The 25,224-nt window shown below is 33.2% G+C and overlaps 1 protein-coding gene and 1 long non-coding RNA gene across 2 annotated transcripts; both read right to left on the bottom strand.

The window, feature by feature from the left end:
- Positions 1-12,913: 12,913 nt before the first annotated feature.
- LOC107177916 (uncharacterized) lies at positions 12,914-15,383 on the bottom strand. The gene is made up of 2 exons (XR_003066540.2): positions 15,233-15,383; positions 12,914-13,136 (listed from the first exon to the last, which is right to left on the bottom strand). It is a non-coding gene; the product is annotated as an uncharacterized LOC107177916 (long non-coding RNA).
- A 1,941-nt stretch (positions 15,384-17,324) lies between these two features.
- LOC102626224 (zinc finger CCCH domain-containing protein 12) lies at positions 17,325-21,802 on the bottom strand. Its single transcript, XM_006485484.4, has 2 exons — positions 20,165-21,802; positions 17,325-17,941 (listed from the first exon to the last, which is right to left on the bottom strand). The coding sequence occupies exons 1-2, from the start codon at positions 20,931-20,933 to the stop codon at positions 17,661-17,663; spliced, it is 1,050 nt and encodes a 349-aa protein (XP_006485547.1). The 5' UTR covers positions 20,934-21,802; the 3' UTR covers positions 17,325-17,660.
- Positions 21,803-25,224: the final 3,422 nt, after the last annotated feature.

The raw sequence follows: 25,224 nt of genomic DNA, 5'->3' as shown, positions 1-25,224 counted from the left end.
CTCGAGTTCCACAGGTAGGTGGCAAGCTTTTCCATACATTAGCCTGTATGGTGACATCCCAATCAAGGTCTTGAAAGCCGTTCTATATGCACATAATGCATCATCAAGTCTTAATGACCAATCTTTTATGTCTGACCTCACCGTCTTTTCTAATATGTGCTTTATTTCTCGATTAGAGATCTCAACTTGGCCACTGGTTTACGGATGATATGGGGTCGCCACTTTGTGAGTGATTGAATACTTTGTCAAAAGAGTTTTGAATGCTTTATTACAAAAATGGGCACCACCATCACTGATTATTGCTCGAGGGAATCCAAAGTGTGAAACAATGTTGCTTTTCAAAACTCATATCACCACCTTGTGATCATTGGTTCTACATGGAATTGCTTCTACCCATTTTGATACGTAGTCAACAGCAACCAAAATGTATTAATGGCTAAAAGAAGGAGGAAATGGTCCTATAAAGTTGATACCCGACACATCAAAAATCTCAACCATTAAAATTGAATTTAGTGGCATCATATTCCTTCGTGTAATACTCCCCATTCGTTGACACCTATCACATGAAGAACAAAAAGTATAATCATCTCGAAATATAGTTGGCCAATAGAAACCACATTGTAAAACTTTAATCGCTGTTTTCTTAGCGCTGAAATGGCCTCCATAAGCTTGTTCATGGCAAAATGAAAGGATATTTTGAATTTCACTTTTTGGGACACATCGTCTAATAATTTGATCTGCACAATACTTGAACAAATACTGGTCATCCCAAAATAAATTCTTTATTTCTCTAAAAAATTTGGCCTTGTCTTGCTTAGTCCAATGCTCTGGAAGTTGACCTGTAACAAGATAATTAACGATATCAGCATACCATGGTAATACTTCCACACTCATCAATTATTCATCTGGGAATGACTCATTCAAGGTTAATGGTTCTGTAATTGTGTCAAAATAGAGATGAGAGAGATGGTCTGCCACAACATTTTCTGTGCCTTTCTTATCTTTAAATTCCAAGTCGAATTCCTGCAAAAGTAACACCCAATGAATTAGTCTAGCTTTTGCATATTTCTTTGTGAGAAGATATTTAAGAGCAGCATGATCTGTGAACACAATTATTTTACAACCGATAAGATAAGATCGAATTTTTTCGAATGCAAACACTACTGCTAGCATTTCTTTTTCAGTAGTTGAATAATTCAACTGTGCATCATTGAATGTCATATTAGCATAATAAATAATATGGGGAATTTGATCAATTTTTTGTCCTAATACTGCTTCTACTGCACAATCAGATACATCACACATGAGCTCAAATGGTAAGCTCCAGTTTAGGGGCTGAATGATGGGTGATGATGTCAACAATTGCTTTAATTTTTCAAAAGCCACAAGACATGAATCATTAAAGATAAAAGGTACATCCTTAGCAAGTAGATTGCATAAGGGTCTAGAAACTTTGCTAAAATCTTTAATGGAACGTCTATAAAAACTAGCATGCCGAAGGAAAGATCTTACTTCTCTTACTGTCTTGGGCGGAGGAAGATTAGAAATGAGATCTAACTTTGCTTTGTCAACCTCAATACCTTTGCTCGAAATGATGTGACTGAGAACAATACCTTATTTTACCATAAAATGGCACTTCTCCCAATTTAAGACTAAGTTCATCTCGATACGTCTCTGCAGAACTAATGTTAGATGATGTAAACATTGATCAAATGAATCACCAAAGACAGAAAAGTCATCCATAAAGAGTTCAAGTAATCGTTCAATCATAATAGAAAAAATGCTTAACATGCATCGTTGAAATGTGGCAGGTGCATTACATAATCCAAATGGTATCCTCTTATATGCAAATGTGCCAAAAGGGCAAGTGAGAGTAGTTTTCTCCTGATCTTTTGGTGCTATGGGGATCTGATTGTATCCTAAGTAGCCATCTAGAAAGCAATAAAATTTATGGCCTGCTAACCTATCAAGCATTTGATCGATAAATGGTAAAGGAAAATGGTCTTTACGTGTGACATAATTTAACTTTCTATAATCAATGCATACACGTCATCCAGTAGATACTCTAGTGGGTATCAATTCATTATCAGCATTAGTGACTACTGTGACTCTTGACTTTTTGGTGACAACTTGTACGGGACTGACCTATGAACTATCATAAATGGGGTAAATGATACATGCATCTAATAGCTTAAAGACTTCAGTTCTAACAACTTCTTTTATGTTAGGATTTAACCGACGCTGCATTTCCCTAGTAGGTTTAGCATTTTCATCAAGGTGAATGTAATGCATGCAGTCTACTGGGTTTATACCTTTTATGTTTGCTATGGTCCATCCTAATGCTCTTTTGTACTCTTTTAAAACATCCAACAACTTACCTTTTTGTTCTTCATTTAGGGATGATGAGATGATTACCGGCAGAGTACTTTCTTCTTCCAAAAATGCATATTCCAATGTGTTGGGTAATGGTTTGAGCTCGAGTTTCAGTGGTGATTCTGATGATGAGATGAGTTTCTTCTCTGATGGTGCTAGTTGTTCAACTCTTTACTTCCATTTATTAGTGTCCATGGATAGTGCTGAGTCAAGTAGGGCCTTGACCTCATTGACTGATCTATCAATATCAAAATCCAAACTAAAGTGAGTTAAACTTGTTTGTAAAGGGTCATCACTAAGGTTTGAAAGAAAAGTGTCATCAACTAATGCTTCAATTAAATCCACATCAACAATTCCATCATCTGCATTATGAGGTTGTTTGGCAATGTTGAAGATGTTCAGCTCCATAGTCATGCTGCCGAAGGACAACTGCATATTTCCAGTCCTGCATTGAATGTGAGCATCCGCAATTGCCAAGAAAGGTCGGCCTAGAATAATGAGGATGTGCTTCCTTGAATCCTGTATTGGTTGAGTGTCAATTACAATAAAATCAACAGGAAAATAAAACTTGTCTACCTGGATAAGCACGTCCTCCACAATACCACGAGGTGTTTTCGTGGACCGATCTTTAAGTTGTAACACTACTGGAGTTGGGTGTAATTCTCCCAGTCCAAGTTTCACGAATACAGAGTAAGGCAAGAAATTTACACTAGCTCCTAAATCCAACAAAGCATTCTCAATTGTGTGGTTCCCTATACTACATGAGATAATGGGGGAGCCTGGGTCTTTGCATTTTAGAGGAATTTGGAATATAGAACTAACGTTTTCTGTTAAAAAAGGCCTTCTTTTGAACGTGAATGTTTCTCTTTTTAGTACAAAGGTATTTAAGAAACTTGGCATAAGATGGAACTTGTTTTATAGCATCAAGTAAAGGGATGTTAACACTTACCTGTTTGAAGATTTCAAGAATCTCACATGTGGGTTTTCCCTTCTTTCCTTTAGCTGTTATCTGAGGAAATAGAGCTTTCGGAACGTATTCTCGTGGGTTGGTTTCTTTTTTCTCCTCCGATGGTGAGTCCTCAACATTCACAGGTACAATTTGATTTTCTTTTGTCACCGGCATCTCCACTTTGTTGTCGACTTCTTTTCCTTTTCGCAAGGTCATGACTGCTTTGACCTCTCCATACTGCTGTGGTGAACTGGTACTTACTTCATGTACTCCTTTAGGATTAGGCACTGGTTGACTTGGAAATTTACCTTTCTCAACAGTCATTGCCAAGGTCTGAACTGAAGAAGCAAGCTGTCCCACCATCTTCTCGAGGCTTGAAACTGATTGGGCTTGTGAGTTGAAGCCTGCTCTCATCTCATTTCGTAGTCCATCAATAGTGCAGTTTTGTTGCTCAATCGTAGAGTGAGTAACATTCTTGAAATTCTGGAATGCATCCTCCCATGGTCTGGGTTGAGAGTAGTTCTGGTTCTAATTGTATGGTCTAAATGGTGGCTCAGAGGCTTAAGGAATTTGAGGAGTTGGTTGCATTGGTAGAGCTGGAGCTATTGGTCTATTCTGTTGGAATCCTTGAGACCATGAAAAATTGGGGTGGTCTCTCCATCCAGGGTTATATGTGTTGGAGTATGGGTGGTAATTTGATGGTTTTCTCATTACACCTACTGCATTAGCTTGATCTAAGTATGAGTCACGGTCATGTGGCTCTGTTGATTTAGCAGTCGATAACGATGCTATTTGTCGAGAGAGACCTTCAATTATCGCTTTGACTTCTTTGATTTCTGAATTTGACTCGCCAATGTGAACCTCATTTACTCCCTTAATTCTTTTAGTGTTCCTGAGCGATCGACTCCGTTGTTGGAAATTATCCGCTTGTCGCTGGAAGAATTCCCAAATCTCTGATGCACTTTTTAACATTAGCTCTCCTCCACTTGTTGCCATTAGCCATTCTTGAACATTCGGCAATAATTCCTCCAAAAAGTATTGGCATTGGTGCCATTTCTCGTACCCATGATGTGGACACTTCAAAAGTAGCCCATTGAATCGCTCTCATGTTTCGAAAAACTGCTCGTCTTCTCTCTGGGTGAACTCTGAAATTTCCCTGCGAATAGCATTGGTTTTATGCACTGGGAAATATTTATTCAAAAATTTTGTTACCATTTGTTCCCATGATGTAATGCTATTAGCAGGCAAAGTATTTAACCGTAAACAAGCTCTATCCTTTAAAGAAAATGGGAATAGTCTAAGTTTAACATCATCATTTGAAAAATTCTCATATCTAAATGTTTGACAAACAGCATGAAAATCATTCAAATGATTATATGGGTCCTCATTTTCTAGACCATAGAATGTTGGGAGACAATTTAGCACACTAGGTTTTAGTTCAAAAGTCCTAGCAGCTACATTTGGATATCTTATGCATCATGTGCTCAAATTAGCTAAGGGACTAAAGTAATCCTTAAATGGCCTCTCATGTGGTGGTGCTTGTTGTTGCAAATCCATTTTATTTTTAACGTATTTGTGTGTGCGCAGTGTTTTTTCTAATTCAAGGTCTATAAGGTCAAGATTAGGTAATAATGACCTTCGACCATGCATGCAAAGAATACAAAATAAATGGGAACAAAACAAATAAAGATAAAGAAGAAGGAAAAATTACGGTACTAACCTTATTACGCTATTAAAACCTTTCTATAAAAACACACTAAAAAAATTCATGAAATAAATTAACTAAAAATTAAATTAATAAGATAAACAAAAATTACAAAAAAAATAACTTAAAAATTAAATTACAGAATTGTAAAGAATAGAGAAAGAAAAGAAATTATTACCTCTAAATGCAGATTCACTTTTTTTTTCTTTTTTTTAATTAAAAAAATACAAGAAAACAAATAAAAGAAATTATTCACAAAATTTAATTCTACGAATTAAAATAACTTACCTCCTCGGCAACGGCACCAAAAACTTGTTGTGCAAATTTTATTGAACTCGCAAGTGCACGAATTGAAATACTAACTAGGCAACCCAAGAGGGGGGTGAATTGGGATTTTAAAAATTAAGCTAAGCAATCCACACAACAAATCAATCTAATGCCTTAATAAATTCGAAAACAATAAATTCAATGAAAGCACAATAATAAATGAGCAAGGGAAAAGAAAGCAAACTCAAGGATTTTTACGTGATTCGGTAATCCCCGCCTACGTCCACACCTCCAAGCACACCGGGCTTGAGGATTTCACTATCCGAGCCTTTCCAAGGCTTCAAACGTTTACAATTGACTTCAAGGTGTCAATGAACCTTTACAACAAGAGATTATCTCTTCAATCTCTTCACCCCAAGTGCTTCTCACACTTGTACACTCACAATTTGATGAGAAATGAAAAATACAATAATGAATCTCTCTTTAAGAGTGGATATACAAATTGAAGAACAAAGATGATTCAATAAATGATGAGTTACGAAATTGAAGCTCAATATATGTTGTGTGCACTTGTTTATGCTTGCTTAGATTTTCAAAAAAGAATTGATTTTGAGTTTATATATTTTGAGCTCAAAAATTAGTTGTTATGCACATTTTAGTCGTAACCGGATTGTCAGTTATGGACATCCGGTTATCCGCTTAATGTTGCCGTTACAGTCACAATTTTGAATTTCTGAACATCTGGTATGCCGCTTTGTCAAATCTGGATTCCCGCTTATGCTCAGAAGCTTACTGCCGAACAATCGGATTTCCGTTGGTCAGGATCCGGTTAGCCGCTTGCTACAGTAACTGCTACAGTGAAATATTTTCTAATTTTATAGTTTGACCCCAAAACTTTATAAAATTGTATTATAGCACAAAACGTTATGAAACTTTGCAAATAGGTCCAATTTCAGAATTTCTAAATAATACTTTGTTAATCCCAAAACTTTTTGAAATTATAATATAGCCCAATATGCTATGAAACTTTTCAAATAAGTCCTTCACTAAAATTTCAAGTAATATTTGTTGATTTCAAAGTTTTCAAAATTCTTTCAATTTAAACCATAAACTTTAAAAACAACTAATTTCATGAAATCATTTTTCCATTAAATATGAAACCTTTATAATGTAAAAATAATGATTTATTTAAAAAGAATAAAAACAACCAATTTCATAAAATCATTTTTCCATTAAATATGAAACATTTATAATGTGAAAATAATGATTTATTTAAAATATATAAAAAATAATTTGAGTTTAAAAGATTAATCATTCTTAATCTTATTTGTTATCATCAAAATCAATATTATGAAAATATATATGTTAACAATCTCCCCCTTTTTGATGATGACAAACATTTCATGTATTTAAAGAATGATTCCACAAATTGCTCCCCCTAAATACAATATTCTCTTACAATTTGCCAATTAGCTAAATTAACAGATTTAAATACATAGATTTTTCTCCCCCTTCATCATCATAAAGAAAACTTAATTGGCAAAGAAAAAAGTAGCAAATTTTTATAAATTTAAAAACATCTATTCTTCTCCCCCTTCATCATCAAAAAGAAAACTTAAAGGAAAAGAATAAAAATAGCAAACTTGTTACCCATGTTGTCCGAATAGAAATTTTGACAGAATCTCCCCCTAACAACAAGCATCACCTCAAATACAAAATTAGTAAGATCACATCCAAATTATTATAAATCATGATAAAAGCCAACTCCATACACAAAACATCACACTAAAATATCATGAACCATTATTCCATCAATTACCAAGTCAACAACTCATAGCATAAAATTTATCATATAAAACACCCATGTAATCAAATCGTCATCATATCTCAAAATCATCACCATAATCAAATATCAATCATCAAAAGAATACTCAAAGTGCATATTATTCTCCTCCTTTTAACAATATCGAAATGATATATTACTTTGTCTCCCCCTTTAGACAACAAAAAATTCAAAATGCATATTATCCAAAATCATATTACATGCTCCCCCTAAATATATGGCCAATTTAAAATTTTTAAAAATGATTTTATCCAAAAACATATCATATTTTTCTCCCCCTATCAATCATCAAAACCTCAAATCAAGCACATTAATTCAAAATTATCCAAAACATAAGTAAAGAACATAACATATAACTATATCAAATCCATATAATTCAAAATAGACATATAATCCAAAATCACAGCAAACATCCAAATAATCCAAAAATATAGTAAATGTTGGTGTGTTCAAATACAAGCATAAAGGATTTAAAGTGAAAAAGAATGAGATTGATGGATTTTAGAGAGATATTGCGTGAGAGAGGAAGCGGTTTTTAGTGAGAGAGTGAAATGGAGAAGCATTATTCACGCGTGAGAGATGATGATGAAATGATGAAGAACAAGTGAAGAAATAATGATTGGGAAATGTTTAATGAAAGTGAAATGCATGGGTATTGGTTTGAATCATTGATTTTGGCATAAAAATGGGTGAGAAATGAAGAGAAACTGAATGAAAATAGAGATGAGCAGCTCACGGTTTTGGAGAGAGAAAGAACATGTGAAGAGAAATGAAAAATGAAGAAGAAAGAGCTTAAAACCTGTGACCAAGCAGTAAGACAGCAACGCGAATTCGGATTTTCGGATAAAGGAACCGGCTATCCGGTTTTGAGGCAGAAAAGGAGTTGTACAGATTCGGCTTTCCGGATGCCATAACCGGCTGACCTGTTGTTGTCCAGAAATGAAACTCTCTCAAACGGCTTACCGGTATTGCCAATCCGGTTATTCGAAATTCAACCCGAGAGCAACCAAAGCCAATTCGATTTACCGGTTGCTAATATCCGGCTGACCGGTTGTGCTCTAGTGAGCATGAAAATGAATTCGGCTTACCGGTTTTAAATGTCCGGTTATCCTGATTTGGTCCAAAGAGCTCCAAAATGAAAAACGGCTTTCCGGTTGATTAGAAGTGGTATACTGGTTAAGCTTTGGAAAATATTTTTGAAATTTTGTAAGCTCTTAGACTTGTATTATACACACCATTTTATTTTTGGCTTAAAAATTGATCAATTTTAAAAATCATTTAACTTTTCAAAAACGCTAATTAGTGCATGAAACATATATGTATACAAGACCAAACATATGAAATCATATCAAACAATGATGGCGATTTTATAAATGAATGATGATATAACACAATTAACGATACAAGAATTCACACATATAATTCATTCATCATGTATATATTTTACACAATCATGAAACATATAAGCATTCAAAGATTAATAATTAAAGCATATCACTCGTTTATCAAGCTTAGGCGTTACATAATCATCAAAATCAAACAAATCTATCATGATGAGTTGACAAGCTATCATCATAAATATATAACCATGCATTATGATAAAGCACTCAATGTTAAATACAATGATAATTCAATCATGTAAACATATTTGTATACTTTCACAAGTTCAAGCTACTATCCATTTATCATGATCCACTCAACAAAACTAATATGGCAAGAATTGTTACCAAAACAATTAAATCATCTTGCCTCATCTTTTTCTCCTAGATCATATTCAAGTGATTATCCTCACAAGCTTTCATCAAGGAACTTCTTCACCATTCCTTGATTGTGGTACCTACAAAGAAAACATTCACGTTGTGCCCTTTGGTACCCAAATACTCTTGGGTCCTTGAGTGTTAGCAATGATTCATTTTGGAACCTAAATACATTTTGCTCCATAATACGCATTTCTTTTAATTGGACATTTATTCTTCATGTGACCATCTTGATTGCAATGGTGGCATATAACTTGATTGTTAATGGAGGTACTCTTCACAAAGTAATTCTTATAATACTTTTATTTCAAATTTGGCTTATAGCCAATACCTCCTTTGTCAAACATACATTTTTGTGAATTAAGCAAGTTATCCAACATCTTTTGTTCATTTGTAAATTTTAAGATAATCTCATTTAATTCATTGCTCTTCTTCTTAAGCACTTCATTTTCTTTCATTAATTCATCAACATGTGATTTTTCATGCTCATATGAAATATTTTGTTTACCTTTAAATGATACAATTCTATCATGCAACATTTTATTATCTAACTCTAGTCCTTTAATCTTTTCATTTAATGAATCGTTTCATTTTTGTAAAGCATCATTTTCAATTTTCAAGTCATCTACATATGATTCTAGATGCTCATGTGAAGTGCTAGGTTTCTCATATGATAATGCAACTCTATAATGCAATGTTTTATTCTCTAATTCTAGGCATATAATCTTTGCACTTAGAGTTTCATTTTCATTTGTGAGCTCTACCATTTTCTTTTTGAAACATGCATTCTTTTTACCAATTTTCATCCACTCATCATACAATTCTTTAAATGCATCATGTAATTCATCATAAGTAGGAAGATCATTTACCTCATCAAGTTCATCATCTGATTCATCTCCAATTGCCATAAGTGCCAAATTCGACACTTCATGAAATTCCTCCTCGTTTGTAGTCCCCTCATACACAATTTCAAGTTTTCTCCAAATTTCGTAAGCATTAGAACAATTTGAAACTCTATGAAATTCCTTTTTATCTAAGGCACAAAATAAAGCATTCATAGCCTTGGAATTTGAAGACATCTTTTTCTTATCCAACTCATTTAAAGCATTCTTTCTAGGAATGAATAAATCATCACAAACAACTTCCCAAATTTCATAATCTAAAGCTTGTAAATAAATTCTCATCCTAGTTTTCCAATAAGGATAATCATTTACATCGAAAAATGAAGGTCTAGTGGTAGATTGACCTTCCATGATGGTTGAGCTAATTTGGGTTGCTATGGATCTTTAACTCTAGACGGTTAAGTCTACACAAGAGCACCTTGCTCTGATACCAAATGAAATACTAACTAGGCAACCCAAGAGGGGGATGAATTGGGATTTTAAAAATTAAGCTAAGCAATCCACACAACAAATCAATCTAATGCCTTAATAAATTCGAAAACAATAAATTCAATGAAAGCACAATAATAAATGAGCAAGGGAAGAGAAAGCAAACTCAAGGATTTTTACGTAGTTCGGCAATCCCCGCCTACGTCCACGCCTCCAAGCACACCGGGCTTGAGGATTTCACTATCCGAGCCTTTCCAAGGCTTCAAACATTTACAATTGACTTCAAGGCGTCAATGAACCTTTACAACAAGAGATTATCTCTTCAATCTCTTCACCCCAAGTGTTTCTCACACTTGTACACTCACAATTTGATGAGAAATGAAAAATACAACAATGAATCTCTCTTTAAGAGTGGATATACAAATTGAAGAACAAAGATGATTTAATAAATGATGAGTTACGAAATTGAAGCTCAATATATGTTGTGTTCACTTGTTTATGCTTGCTTAGATTTTCAAAAATGAATTAGTTTTGAGTTTCTATAGTTTGAGCTCAAAAACTAGCCGTTATGCACATTTTGGTCGTAACCGGATTGCCGGTTATGGACATCCGGTTATCCGCTTAATATTACCGTTACAGCCACAATTTTGAATTTCTGAATATCGGGTATGCCGCTTTGTCAAATCCGGATTGCCACTTATGCTCAGAAGCTTACTGCCGAACAATCGGATTTCCGTTGGTCAGGATCCGGTTAGCCGCTTGCTACAGTAACTGCTACAGTGAAATATTTTCTAATTTTATAGTTTGACCCCAAAACTTTATAAAACTGTATTATGGCCCAAAATGTTATGAAACTTTGCAAATAGATCCAATTTCAGAATTTCTAAATAATGCTTTGTTAATCCCAAAACTTTCTAAAATTATGATATAGCCCAATATGCTATGAAACGTTTCAAATAAGTCCTTTACTAAAATTTCAAGTAATATTTGTTGATTTCAAAGTTTTCAAAATTCTTTCAATTTAAACCATAAACTTTAAAAACAACTAATTTCATGAAATCATTTTTCCATTAAATATGAAACCTTTATAATGTAAAAATAATGATTTATTTAAAAAGAATAAAAACAACCAATTTCATAAAATCATTTTTCCATTAAATATGAAACATTTATAATGTGAAAATAATGATTTATTTAAAATATATAAAAAATAATTTGAGCTTAAAAGATTAATCATTCTTAATCTTGTTTGTTATCATTAAAATCAATATTATGAAAACATATATGTTAACATGAATCTATTGTAGAATAGATTAATGGTGACGAGTGTCGATCCCACGAGAAGGTTGATTCTAATTGTGTGTAGAATTAATTTTTCTAAATGGATATTTGGATTTGTGGTGAAAGTCACTTAGATTATCTTAAAATTGGAATTGAAATGGCGAGAATAAATTGAAGAGAAATCTATTGAAATGAAACACTTGGGTATTGGATCTGTATCAACATGCACCATGGGCTAAATATTCCTTATTAGTGCCAATTAAATCATGAGGGGGGAATCCACATCTCATGAATCATACTCTAATCAATATGGTGCTAAGGGCTTATCGTGCCAAATAATAATAATTTTGTACTAGGGAGCCGGTGAAACCAAGGCGGTATCTAGACAAGATTATTATTATTTGTTGACGAAATATCAAATCATCCACAAAAATTAGAGGGGAAGAGAAAGTAAATTTACAAAATAAAGTCCATGACACATATTGAGGCCTCACCTTCAACCCAAGCTTGAAAGAAAATTAGCTACTCATAATTGAACTAGGGGCAAAATGGAAATTTTTTAAAATATGTAAAAAATACAAGATGGAGAAGGAATTACAAAAAATAGAGCCCAAAAATAGATTCAGACATATCAAATTAGGGGGGAGAGCCCCCTTTTTATAGATACATTGAGTAAATCATGGCCATCAGATCAAAAACATTTCGGACGCTCAGGATTGCACCACGGCATCAGTCAACAGTTCGCGGTTTGACCACGCAGTTTGAACAGTAACACTGTTTGACCCAGCTTGAACAGTGAGATGGTTTGGTTGAAAATAATCCTGTGTAATGCATGTACCGTACGCAAGATTTTTGGTCCACTGATATGCTACCACGTCATCGATCAACAGTACATAAGAATTTTAGTCCAACAGGATCATGACACCTCATCAGTCAATGCCACATCATTGGTCAATGCCACGTCATTGTTCCGTCTATGTGAACAGTGTCATGAACAGTAACGTAAACAATACCGTACATGTTAATAGTACTATACATGTGAACAGTGACATTTTTCCTTTTATGCTCCTCCTAAGGTTTTCGACTGTCCTGAGTTCAAAAGTGATGTCCATTTTGCCGTATGATTTCTTGTTCATTGTGAAATGACTATGACGCCCCTAAAATACATAAAATACTTAATTAAAATAAAACACACGTAATTAAATCACAAGTTTAAATACACAAAAGTAAGGGTGTTAGTAAGACTTGAAATGTAAAATGATGATTTTCTCCTTTATAAATATACATTTTTTAATACTCAACATGAGGAGCATGAACGAGATAGTAGTAACCTATTATTTGATATAAGAATTAGTATAATTTTGTTTTGAATTTATAATTTGATCAAATTAATTTTTGGAATAAATATACCTAATTTTAAACTAGTCAATTAATTTAATGCATCTTCAAGTATTCTTGAGTCAAAGGTAGAGCATTCCCATCTGGGCATCGTGAAGATGAATTTTATATCTTATGAACATACTGCTAAAATAATTGTAGCAATCTTACCCTTTCTTGTTTGATATCTTCGCTTATTATTTTCTGGCACACAAACTCTATTATAAGTTCCATCCAATGCCCTTAAGCAATTCTACATACATGAAACAAATGAAAATGTTAATTAGCATTAAATAATTATTAGCTGTAATAAAATATAAGTAATTGATAGGGTACTTCGGAACAATTTTCATCTTTCATATGTGCAATTCTCTAGTACATGATCTAGAGCCCTTAGTAAAATATTGTGTGGCTATAGCACTCCATTTAACATTGAATTGAAGTATCGACTAATAGTCTCCCCAGATCTAGAAAACCTATTGCCAATTATAAGATTCTTAATTTGGTGAGACAAAGTGTGTAGGAACATGCAAAATTGTTCTTCAACGGTCAATGAACCATCAATGTTAATCCACCAATCCATTGAAGTAGCTCATAGTAGACCGAATGTCCTTTTATCCATTCTTAGTTGATTTACATATTGTATGTCACTATTGCCTATAATATTATGTAAGTATTGTAATTGAGTAGCATAGATTTGGAATGCACGATTATGGATCATTTTTCTTTCATTATGCTTTTGGATGAACATTGTTAACAAAAAAGTACATGACAATGCACATGAACCTCAATTTCATTTGCTAAATGATGAAAAAAAAATTATTCTCATGTTCTTATCATTAAAAAAAAAAGTAAAATGATCAAAGCAAAATTAGCTAGTAGGGCATTTAGTAAATTTTCATAAAGTTAAATAGTAGCCACTTCTTTTTGCTTTGTTAAATATTCATAATTATCAACCTCAAGTAGGCTTATATCATTTGTTCTAATTACCCAAGCATGCATTCTTTAGCTAGATTTAGTTCCTATTTTACACCATTTTGAATCATGTAAGCATTGATTTAGAATAAAAATAAACCCCATGAAGCAAATTTAATGTAATAATTAAATTAAGGATTATGTTCGAACATATTGTAGTGTTATAACAATAACAATGCAAGATCATTGATATATCACAAAGTTGAGCATTGACTAAAGAAAGCTGAGAACATATAAGAGCTATATTGTGAATTTATAAAATAGGAAAATTTGAAAAATTATTTAATTATAATAAAATTCTTCTAGTATAAATAAGAAAAAGGGAAAAAATGACACCTAAATTTGATATCTAAAGAAAAATATAAAAATCCTAAAAGCTTAAGGAAAAATAGGAAAATAACTAAAAACTGCAAAACAACTAGGAAATAAAATGGAATTTCTACCTCGACTAAAGGGTAGAATAATATAAGTGTTTTGGATTTCATTTGTCTCGTTGCAAGTTTTGAAATGATATATTATACGCCCAAAAGAAACACTTGTAGCCCAAGTTATGCGCCCGAAAGGTACTTTACTCATCTTACTTAATTAGACTACATCATTAACAATAATAATATTTAAACTTTTAACTTTCAAGCTTTATAAGGGTCTTCATTGATTAGGAAAGTAATGTTCTCTTGGTTTTTAGTAATTCCCCTACCATTTCTATATTTTAATTAATAATTTGCTTGAAAAAGCCTAGCAAAGTGGATGATTATGTATTGTTTAAGGACTTTCCCATTTGGGGTGGATTATACATCAATGAGGTTTTATATTACCCTAAAGGCATTGATCCATACCAATGTTTATCTAAATTAATGTGCCTTATTTGAGTTATCTTTTGTTTAGTCTACAGTAGACAGTACATCCGGTGCATGAGCAAATAAAATATGAAAATTATTAGACATCTAGTTTATGAGCAAAGAGAATACCACGGTTTGAAAGCAACATGAAGACTTAGACGGCTACTCACTGTTTAAACATAGCAAACACCACACAAATTGCTCATGATGTAAACATAGCAAATACAGGCGTAGCTACTTATAACGCAAACACAGCAAACACAACACAACTACTCATTGTTTAATCACAGTAAACATAGCACAATTACTCACGACTTAAACACAACAAACTATTAATAGCTTAGACACAATATAGCTACTCATGGCTTAAATAATTGATGGGAAATTAACAAACAAATTATAAAAATTATTAATTCTAATTCTGATTTAATGCAAAATATTGATAAAAAAAACTCCATCACCAACCAATTGAATCAAGCCCAAATTTATAAGTCAAACAAAAATTTAGAACTAAAATATAAATTGAGAATCAAACCTACAACTTGAAGATCCAGGTGGTGAAGAAGAGGAACGACGATGGTGGAGCAGTGTTGTTGCACAGCGTAGTAGTTGACAGGCTGTGGTGTCGGATGACATAGTGGTGGTGGAGCTATGGTTTGTGCGACACGGCAATGGTAGAGTTGGGTGACTTGAGCCCACATGGGTCATACCAATGCCTAGATGTGTTTGCTAACCTTACTCCTTAACTATTGATAGATTTGACCTATCCCATACTGGCCAAGAGGAGCGTGTCCCACCAATTCGAAGGCAACACATAGGTAAGTAAAAAGCCCGCCAAAACAACCTTTAATACAATCCTAAAATCGTTATCAATTTTTAATTTTTTTTTATACTTTTGTTGGTTACCATACATCCCACACCATCCATCCCTCTTCTATTCCAAATTAAAGGTAGAACCACTGACCTTAGCTCGAGGTTAACTAAATAAACTATTTTTGGGATAAATGATTTTTAAATAGAAAAGTAAAAAATTTTCAAAAAAGGGGGTTAATCTCACCTGAGTGACATGTTTCAACAAATATCAATAAAAAATGTGATACATTTTTAAAATAGGCAAATAGGTGACAAATTGTTAACTTTTGCTATTAATTGTATTGATGCAAGGGCAAAATGGAAACAATTGATACAAATAATAATAATAATAACAACAACAATAATAATAATAATAATAAAAAGATTAATGTCGCTTGGGTGACATATATATCAACCTTTATCTCATAGGTGACAATTATTTTGAAAATACTCCTACAGATGACAAATCGTTGACTTTTATCGTTAACTTTTGTTGTTAACTCTAGCTACACAAAAATATTGTAATTGATAGGGAGCATGAACAAAAGATGTTGATAGAGTTTTGTTGAAAAATGTATTGGATATTTTTGTTGCCATTGGACTGGGCAGATTGTTTGGTTGCTATGAATAGGATTTTGAAAGAACAAATGTTTACTAAACCATCATATTAAATTCTTGAAGATTTGAGTCTAATATTTGCAAAATTAGTGCTAATAAGATAAAAAAAAAGAAAAATTAGATTTATATTATACTTCACGGTTCAGAAGGGGTTTGCTTCTTCGTTTATGTTAAAAAATGAGTTTGATTCAACAAGAATTTTTTCTAATTAGTTTGATTTAACCCCAAAGAAAGCCCATATTTTTATCTAATTTATATTTTTTATGAAAGAAAATTAAAACCAGTGAGAAGGGGTAGAAAATATCATTTTCTAATTAACTGATCACTTTTATTAGAGTTAACGACAGAAGTTAACAGTTTATCACTTGTAAGAGTGTTTTCAAAATAATTATTACTTTTGTGATAAATGTTGAAATATGTGTCACCCATGTGACAATAGCCCTAATATTTAAACAAAGTCATAATTAACTGATCACTTTTATTAGAGTTAACGACAGAAGTTAACAGTTTATCACTTGTAAGAGTGTTTTCAAAATAATTATCACTTTTGTGATAAATGTTGAAATATGTGTCACCCATGTGACAATAGCCCTAATATTTAAACAAAGTCATAAGAGCAAAAACATCATTTCACTAAAAGCGAACTAATTTCGTTAAAGTTAACGAAAAAATTAATAGTTTGTCACATATTTATCTATTTTTAAAGATTATCACTTTTTTTTATATTTATTTAAACCTGTGTCACCAAAATTACATTGACCTCAAAAAAATCATAAACAATATTTAAATTAATGAGAATGGTCTGCGTTTTAGCTAAACATCTGTGGAGGTCAGTAAGTATTAATCAAAAAGCTTTTAAATCGACTCCATCACTTAACTCGAACTAAATTTGTCGGCAACCATTTATCGTTAAGTCATCATAAAAAATAGTATAGAAGACATGGCTGGGATAACTGCACATACTTCCCGTGCAGAAAATAACCTGTCTTCGATTTCTTCCCATTCTTCGCCAAATCTCTGAAGTACATATTTTCATTCACTTTTTTCCCCCAAGTTATTTTTCTTCATATTAGATTCAAGTTAAAGCTCCAATATCTCAAAAAGAGTAGCATGCATGCAACAAGTGCTCTGAAAGCTAAAACGAAACAGGCCGAGAATTAGAAAACGTAATTTGTAAATTCAACACAGAGGTACAGATGTCTTTCACAAAGTTGTGTGGTCATCTAGCAACATCATATCTGACAAGCAGCTAAAGACTACAAAGTACAAGCTTCAAATTTCCAAACCCGAGGTTGAATACTACTCATGCTATCGAACATGAAGCTGAGAGTCGGAAAATAAGGAAGACTTTCTTATCCAAGCACAGATACATGATCCTAGGAGCATATTAGGAGTATTAAAACATTCTGTCTTCCAGACAAAGCTGTTTCATGGAAGCTTTTTCAGTTTCATCATATTTCTTCAACATGTAGTAAGATTCAGGATTTCATATTCTATTCAATATCATCAATCCAGTCACCATATATCCGACTGATTTTGTCCGGACCCTTCCATTTTTTGTGAGATCTTTGCCCCGGCCTCTGGACTACAATAGACGATCTTTGTGATGGAACTCCCATATGGTAAACATCTGCATGAGGCACTGAAGTAACTGATGCAACCACAGTATCAACTGGTGTTTTTGAAGGCACTCCTACTAGCTTTGCGTCGGAAGGGGCAGCAGAAGAATCTTTATTTTCCGACTCCAAAAGGCCTCCACCAAATCGGTGTAATTCTGTGTCAAAAGAAATCAATAAGAAAATGAATTCTAAGTGCAAAGTGAAATATGCATAAAGTTAGCCTCCCTATCAAACTCATTGAAAAAAGATAGAAGACAGTATATTGATAGTGAGCAAATCAAATGTGACTTCACACAAAAAGACAAGAGAACCCCAGCACAGTTCCTTTAGGAATTTTGTTGGTACATCAGTAAGCACAGCTACCTATCAGTGGCTCAATGTTAAGTCGAAATTTTTGATTGTCACAGGCACAACAAGATGCATCTCAGTTCCTAGAGTGTAGGAAGACGTAGAACTTAAAAGAATGCCCAAATAATTCCCAATTCTAACAAGAGTTTCATCCAGTAATGATAAAAATAATAGTGAACCATACAGGCTTCAAATAGACAAATTTTTCACTCTGTACAGCAGCTCAGACAACAGAACACCGACACTTGCACTAGTGATTTCAACACTTAGTTATCAGACTGTACCTAATTTTCTCTTATCGATCCAATAAAATGGTCTAACTTGATGCCAATCTGATCAGATCTGATGGTGGAATCCTTGAATTGCCATAAACGCAGAATTCTGACAATCAGAGGCTAGAGCCACTGTTGAGTCTTCAACAATAACATTAATACAGAACAGAAAAGATTCAAAACAGGTTTTGAAGCTTGAATCATGTGGCCTCTAATGAAATAGTAACTTAACAAGAAAAGTCATGAGATGCATAAACTTTGTGTTGTGACTACTTTCTAAGGTGGCTTTCACTAGGATGACACCAGTCGGCAGCAAATGATTTACTGAATATGAAAATGCGATAAGAAGATAGAAAATTTCCTTCACAGCTAATGAAAGCAGAAGATACTCTTCTTCAGGAATGTACAACCAGGTGCGTGATGCCTAAGTCACTAAGCCAGTAATGGACCTCAAAGTGGTTGGAGGAGACAAGCATGCAAAAAAGGATAAAAAGAATTTGAAGGAAACTAATGTCTAGATTATGTGCTCTAAATGAGAGGAAAAAATATTCTTTTCTGATGTAATTTGACCTATATTTTGCAAGAGTAGATCCCTTGCAATTTTGGGTTGTTTTAAAACTGCGGGGGTCCAACTCAAGGCATTTTATATGAAATTTTGATCCTCCTTGTTGCTCAATATATATCGTAATAACCGAACCTGATTCATATTTCCATGACCCATATTAGTATGCAAAGGCCCTGTTTCTTGAAAATCAACAACTCTGAAAACAAAAATAGAGACTGACAGACAGAAAGTGGGATAGATAAAAGCTTCAAAGCCTTGTAAATGTAAATTTAACACCTACAACATTTACTCACGTCCTATGATGGAGGAAAGCATTCAACAAAATGAAATCTAGTAAGTATAAAGAGAACAAAAAATGATCATTTGGTCCATTGAGTACACACAAATAACACTGAAGTACTTCGTCCTAGATCTCCAGTGATTTGCTAGGCTTACTAAAGTCCTCATACAGAATACCAAGTCCCAAATAAGAAAATAGGAATGACCTCGTTTGAGCATATGAAAGACAAAAAAATTAAAAAAACATATTTTCTGTATTCATCCAGTACACATTCATGTCGAAAGGACATGTATCTCTATTTATTATAACTGGAAGAAAAAGCTATTGTATTTTTGTTTATCCTGAAACAACACAAAAGCAGCTACTGAAATACTCCTACAAATAACTAAATTACTCCTACAAATAACTAAATTAATATAAACAAGAATTTCAACCAAACCCAAAACCTATAACATATCTCAAATTGTGAACCAAATGAATTGATTTTCCTCATTTGTATCGATTTCCACCATTGAATTATTTCTACATCAAGAAAGAAACTCATATATCAACTATCATTCAAGACCTTGGAAGCTTGGCTATCCTAAGAAACAAGAGGAAAACAAATTCCTAATATGGGAAAGTCCAGGACAACAAATAAATTCGTCACAAGATACCCATTATTTGAAGACAAATTGGCAGTGCAATCATTTTCTGTAATATTAGGAGACGAAAGGAACACATCTGTACTTGAACTTTATCATATTTACCTAAAACTTATAGAGCCAAAATTGCTTTCTCTACGTGCACACAACATCTTTCACTTCTTAACCATTAAAAGCCAATGATCACAAAAACAACAACAATAATAAAAGTCATTGCATTAAAATAACTTTCTGTATCCTACCAAAAAATGCATAAAGCAGGTTCATACCTTGAATCCCATGCGCAAAATGACATTTATTCCCAAATGGGCAGTACCCCGTAAGCTCCCACTTGTTGCAAATCCTAGTCTTCCAATTGGATGGCTTCACATTAGATACTCCAATATTATTTCCAGCAGCAGCAGCAGCTGCTCCCCCTCCACCATAGCCTCCAGGCCCCAAACTTATTGCCACACTCTCCCTATTCTTGCTCTGTTCATCATGCAAGAACGTGCAGTTTTCTCCATAAGGACAGCCCTCTTCTGTATAAAACTTCTTGCAGTGCCTCCCTTTATATGATCTCTGTGTCTCAACAGCGAAATTAGTTGAAACTATAGATGGGATTTGAAATTCCTCTCGAGGAATTTCATTTGTACTCGCTCTTTCCTCTTCATGAGCTGCTACTATTTCCTGCCAATTAGGAGGCGGTCGACGAAGCTCTTCAATGCTGTGCGCAAAGTTGCAGTTAGTTATATAAGGGCAGGTTCCATTGCGAAACTTGCAACATAGCTTTGTCTTGAAAAACATTTTGCCAATTGCTTTTGACTTGGAATTCACATCTTGGGAGCCGTTTCTTGACTTCTTATTTGGTGGTTGCTCGCTGTTTGACCTTGTTTGGGACTGACAGTTGGAATTGGAGATTGAAGGAGGGTCATCTGGGTAATCGTCTTCAGTTGCCCAAACAGATGAATCGTTAGGATTTGGAATCCAGTGCTCTGGTGCTCCATTTCCCACAATGATGTGAACCACGTTTTCACTTGAATCTCGACTGTAACTCATTACAGCAAAACCCTAACTTGTATTCTGTAAACTACCAGAAGCTGAAATTGTCTAGTTTTGAGGACAATTGAAGAGGAAAGATATACGCAAAAACTGAAATTTTAGGATTTTGAGAAAGGTTGATATTTCAATTACGAATCATACTGTCGTTTAGCAAAAGATATTTGATCGAGATCATGAAGAAATGAAATCTTCAAACTGACAGCAACAACATTACAAAAACAAATTGATACTAAAAATAATTTAATTCTTAAATTTAGAAAAATGAAAGAGAATTATACAAAGATGTAGAAGGGATTAGATCCACTCCTCAATCATTTCAATATATGATAAAAAAAAATAGCAAAAAGCAAAAAAAATTGTATTTACAGGCTTGGGAGAATTACTAGAGTGAGGAAAAATCAAAGTTAAAAGGAAATGGTTTCAAATTTAGAGATAGATTTGGTTCATTCGCATGGCTACGCACAGTGAAGACATGTTAACTGAGCAATGGAAGACGTAAGGAGATGAATTAAAATATCGTGTTCCTATGTACTTTTGCCACTTTATTTTTCTTACACTTGGATTTTGCAAGGCCATACAAAAAAAAAAAAAAAAAAAAAAAAAAGGAAAAGATTAAAAAATCGTTCTTCTTCTTCGAATATCATTTTCTACTTACCTGTCACCTCCATGGTGGAACTTAATCAAATTTCTGGTAATGACCAAAATAATTTTCCATTTCCACAAATAAATCCACTGCAAATTTTTTTTTATAACTCACATAACCAGATATAAATTTTTGGACTAAAATACCCTTATCTTCTAAACTTCCAAAACCAACACAAACTACTGTTGCGATAAAGGAAATTGGTGGCTTCTCTCTCAAGAGTGTGAGGAATCAGCGGGAAGACAAATGGAAGACAACGCAAATTGGTTTCTTTCTTAGCAAGTTGCCGATTTACCAATGCACTTGCAAGTGGGAAAATTTTAAAAAGGATAAATCTAAAAAGTAAATATTACGTGCTTTTAAAAAATTTGACTTAATACTGAATATTAATCTGTAAAAATAAGGGTTATCACGTCAATCAATTAGGTAATGGATAAACAAAAATGATGAATAAGCCCTCGGCAGAAGCACATTTGTCATTTACCTTGTATGAGTAAATGGGTAAAATGCTAAGAGGAACTACATAGACTACAAAAAAAGGGACACAATATTTTTTTTTTTTGCACTAACCTTACTGTTAAATATAGAAATTTTATTCATAATCCAAAGATACAAAAAGTTAAGAAACAAAGTAAGATTAAAGAAATACATAAAGTTAATAAAATGGTAGTTTGGATTTTCCTTGAGGTCATTGAAAATCCGTTTTATTAAATATTGATAGGAGGAATCCCAACAGATTAACTTAGGTAGCGTTTACTTTTTGGATTGCATTGAGAATCCTGAGGAGTGGGAATACTAAGATTGGGAGTGTGGAGTGGGAGTGAGAGTAGGTTGTTTACTTACACTAGAATGGAAGCATGGAATAGAGATCAGAATCTAATTTATGTGTTTATTTTGTCTTGGATTGGGAGTAAATAGTTTCAAATTACAATTTTATCATTATTTAAAGAATTATAGTTTTTAATTATAAAACTAATAAAAAATATATTTAATGAATAATATTTATTTTATTATATTTGTAAATTTATTATAATTATTAATATTCTTAATTATGAACAATAAATTATTAATTTTAATACAAAATGAAACCTTATTTTATTTTATTTAATATAATTATATTAAATTTATTATTATATAAAATAATAATATAATATTATTTAGTACAAAATTAATATTTTCTTTGAATAAACTATTTATTATTATTATTATTAAATAAATATAGTATTATTATTTTTAAAATAAATATAATAATATTATATTTATTAATTCTCTATTAATATAATAATATTATTTTAAAATAATTTTAACTTAGAATCAATGCAAATTATTATTTAGTTAAATATAATATTATTATTCAAATAAATATAATAATATTTATTTTATTTTATTAATTATAAAATATTAAATTAAATTAAATTAAAAAAATAAAAGGGTAAAAAAGGGAGAGGTGTGAGTGGATTCTCACTCTCACCTCCCTCAATGGGAGCCCTACTCCCACTCCCCACTCCAAAAATGGGTGGGGCCCACGGAGTGGGATTCCCACTTCCTTCCCATTTAAAGGAAGTAAACGCTGAAGTGGGAGGAATCCACACTCCTCACTCTCACTCCAGCAAGTAAACACAGCATTAGAATAGTTTAGCCCCATACTAACAAGTGTGTCGATCATTAGATTTCCTTTTCGATAAATGTGAGAGGCATAGAAATTGATATCGGCAATCCGACACTTGTAATCCAACCAATATGAAGCTGATAAGGAGGTCAGAAGTTATCATTATTAAAAACCAATAAGGCTGCCGTAGAATTACATTCCAACCAAATATTATCTACCGTCTATGATAAGCAAAATCAATCCCAATAATTATAGCTATACTTTCAGCAAAAAAAAGATGTTTAAATTCTAGAGTAGTAAAAGTTAAAGAAAATATTATGTTTGATTGAAGAGAGATTTTCTAAAGATTTAGAGAGAAAATCAATAGACTGAATTCATTTTTATTAATTTGAGAAAATAAACTGAAGGATTACAGAGTTTTATAAACATGCGTCCAGAAGATTCTACAGCAACAAAAGCATGTGAATAACCTCAACAACTTGTAATAAACTATTGGCGGGAAAGATATAACAAAATCTAAGAACTAAATTGCCTATATAATCAACTGTTGACGTGGATAATGACTCAGCAAACTTGCTGACTCAGCTGTTGACACAGTCTTCAGAATTCATTCTTAACATGCCCCCTTAAGCTCAAGGTCTCGGACAAACATTGAGCTTATCTCTCATATAAACAAAGTGATCAAAACCAAGTAGCTTAGTAAGTACGTCTGCCAATTGACTAGAGCTTGACACATGTTCAACAACAAGTTCCTTCTTGGCAATGTGTTCTCTCACAAAATGAAGATCCAATTCAATGTGCTTGGTTTGTGAATGATATTTTGGGTTGCTTGCCAAAGCCTCTGCACTTTTATTGTCATAGTACAGAATAGGTGTGTTACTGAGCTGCACTCTGAGTTCCTGCAACAGATAAAATTCATAGAACTTCTGAAGTTGCCAAAGCTAAGGCCCTGTATTCTGACTCAACGGATGATCTAGAAACAACATTTTGCTTCTTGGATGACCAGGAGATAAAATTGGGTCCAAGAAATATGCAGTAGCCTCCAATAGACCTTCTGTCATCAGGATCAGAGCCCTAATCTACATTTGAGAAAAGCTGTCAAAGAAAGCGATCTTGAGTTGTAAAATTGAATCCCATAAGTGGCTGTACATTGAAGATACCTAAGAACTCTCTTGCAGGCCTGCCAGTGAAGTATAGTAGAAGCAGCCAAGAATTGACCTCACTTATTCACAGTAAAGGCTATATCAAGCCTTGTCAAGGTTACATACTGAAGAGATCCAATAACACTTCTGTAAAGAGAAGGATTTTCAAACAAATTACCCTTGTCTTTATATAATTTATCAACAACACTCACTGGTGTATTACAACCTTTGCTGTCAAGCATGTGAGCCTTCTTTAAGATGTCTCCAACATATTTTGTTTGAGAGAGATGTAAACCAGCACTTGATGGAGTAACTTCTAATCCGAGAAAGTAGTTGAAGTCGCCCAGATCCTTAAGAGCAAACTCAGCCAAAAAGTGTAATAATTTTCTCTATCTGTGCATTCTTAGAACCAGTAACTAAGATGTTATCTACATAAATAAGGATGAGTAAAATGTCTGAACCAGTATGCTTAAGAAACAAGGAGGTATATGATCTAGAAGTTTGAAAATCCCACTGCAACACAGCACGTTTCAATTTGTCATACCATACTTGGGGTGCCTGCTTAAGACCATGTAAGGCTTTATTTAACTTGCAGACATAGGTTGGATGTTGATGATCAATAAATCCCTCAGGTTGATGCATGAATACATCCTCAGTTAGCACTCCATTAAGGAATGCATTGTTGACATCCAACTGCCTTATTGTCCAATGATTCATCACTACAAGGCTTACAATGATTCTAATGGTACATGGCTTTACAACAGGGCTGAAGGTCTTAAAGAAATCCACACCATAGGTTTGATGAAACCCTTTTGTAACTAATCTTTCCTTATACTTGGAGATACTTCCATCTAGATTATACTTCACTCTAAATACCTATTTATTTCCAACAAT

The sequence above is a fragment of the Citrus sinensis genome, chromosome 4, assembly GCF_022201045.2.
Source record: "Citrus sinensis cultivar Valencia sweet orange chromosome 4, DVS_A1.0, whole genome shotgun sequence".
In the NCBI taxonomy this organism is placed as follows: Eukaryota; Viridiplantae; Streptophyta; class Magnoliopsida; order Sapindales; family Rutaceae; genus Citrus; species Citrus sinensis.
This window is presented reverse-complemented; position numbering and strand designations above follow the sequence as displayed.

Excerpts from the sequence above, each read along its gene's own strand:
- LOC102626224 (XM_006485484.4), bottom strand. The coding sequence starts at position 20,933 with ATGAGTTACAGTCGAGATTCAAGTGAAAACGTGGTTCACATCATTGTG. Across the intron at positions 17,942-20,164 it reads TTTTGCGCATGGGATTCAAG|AATTACACCGATTTGGTGGA; the intron begins GTATGAACCTGC and ends CTTTTGACACAG.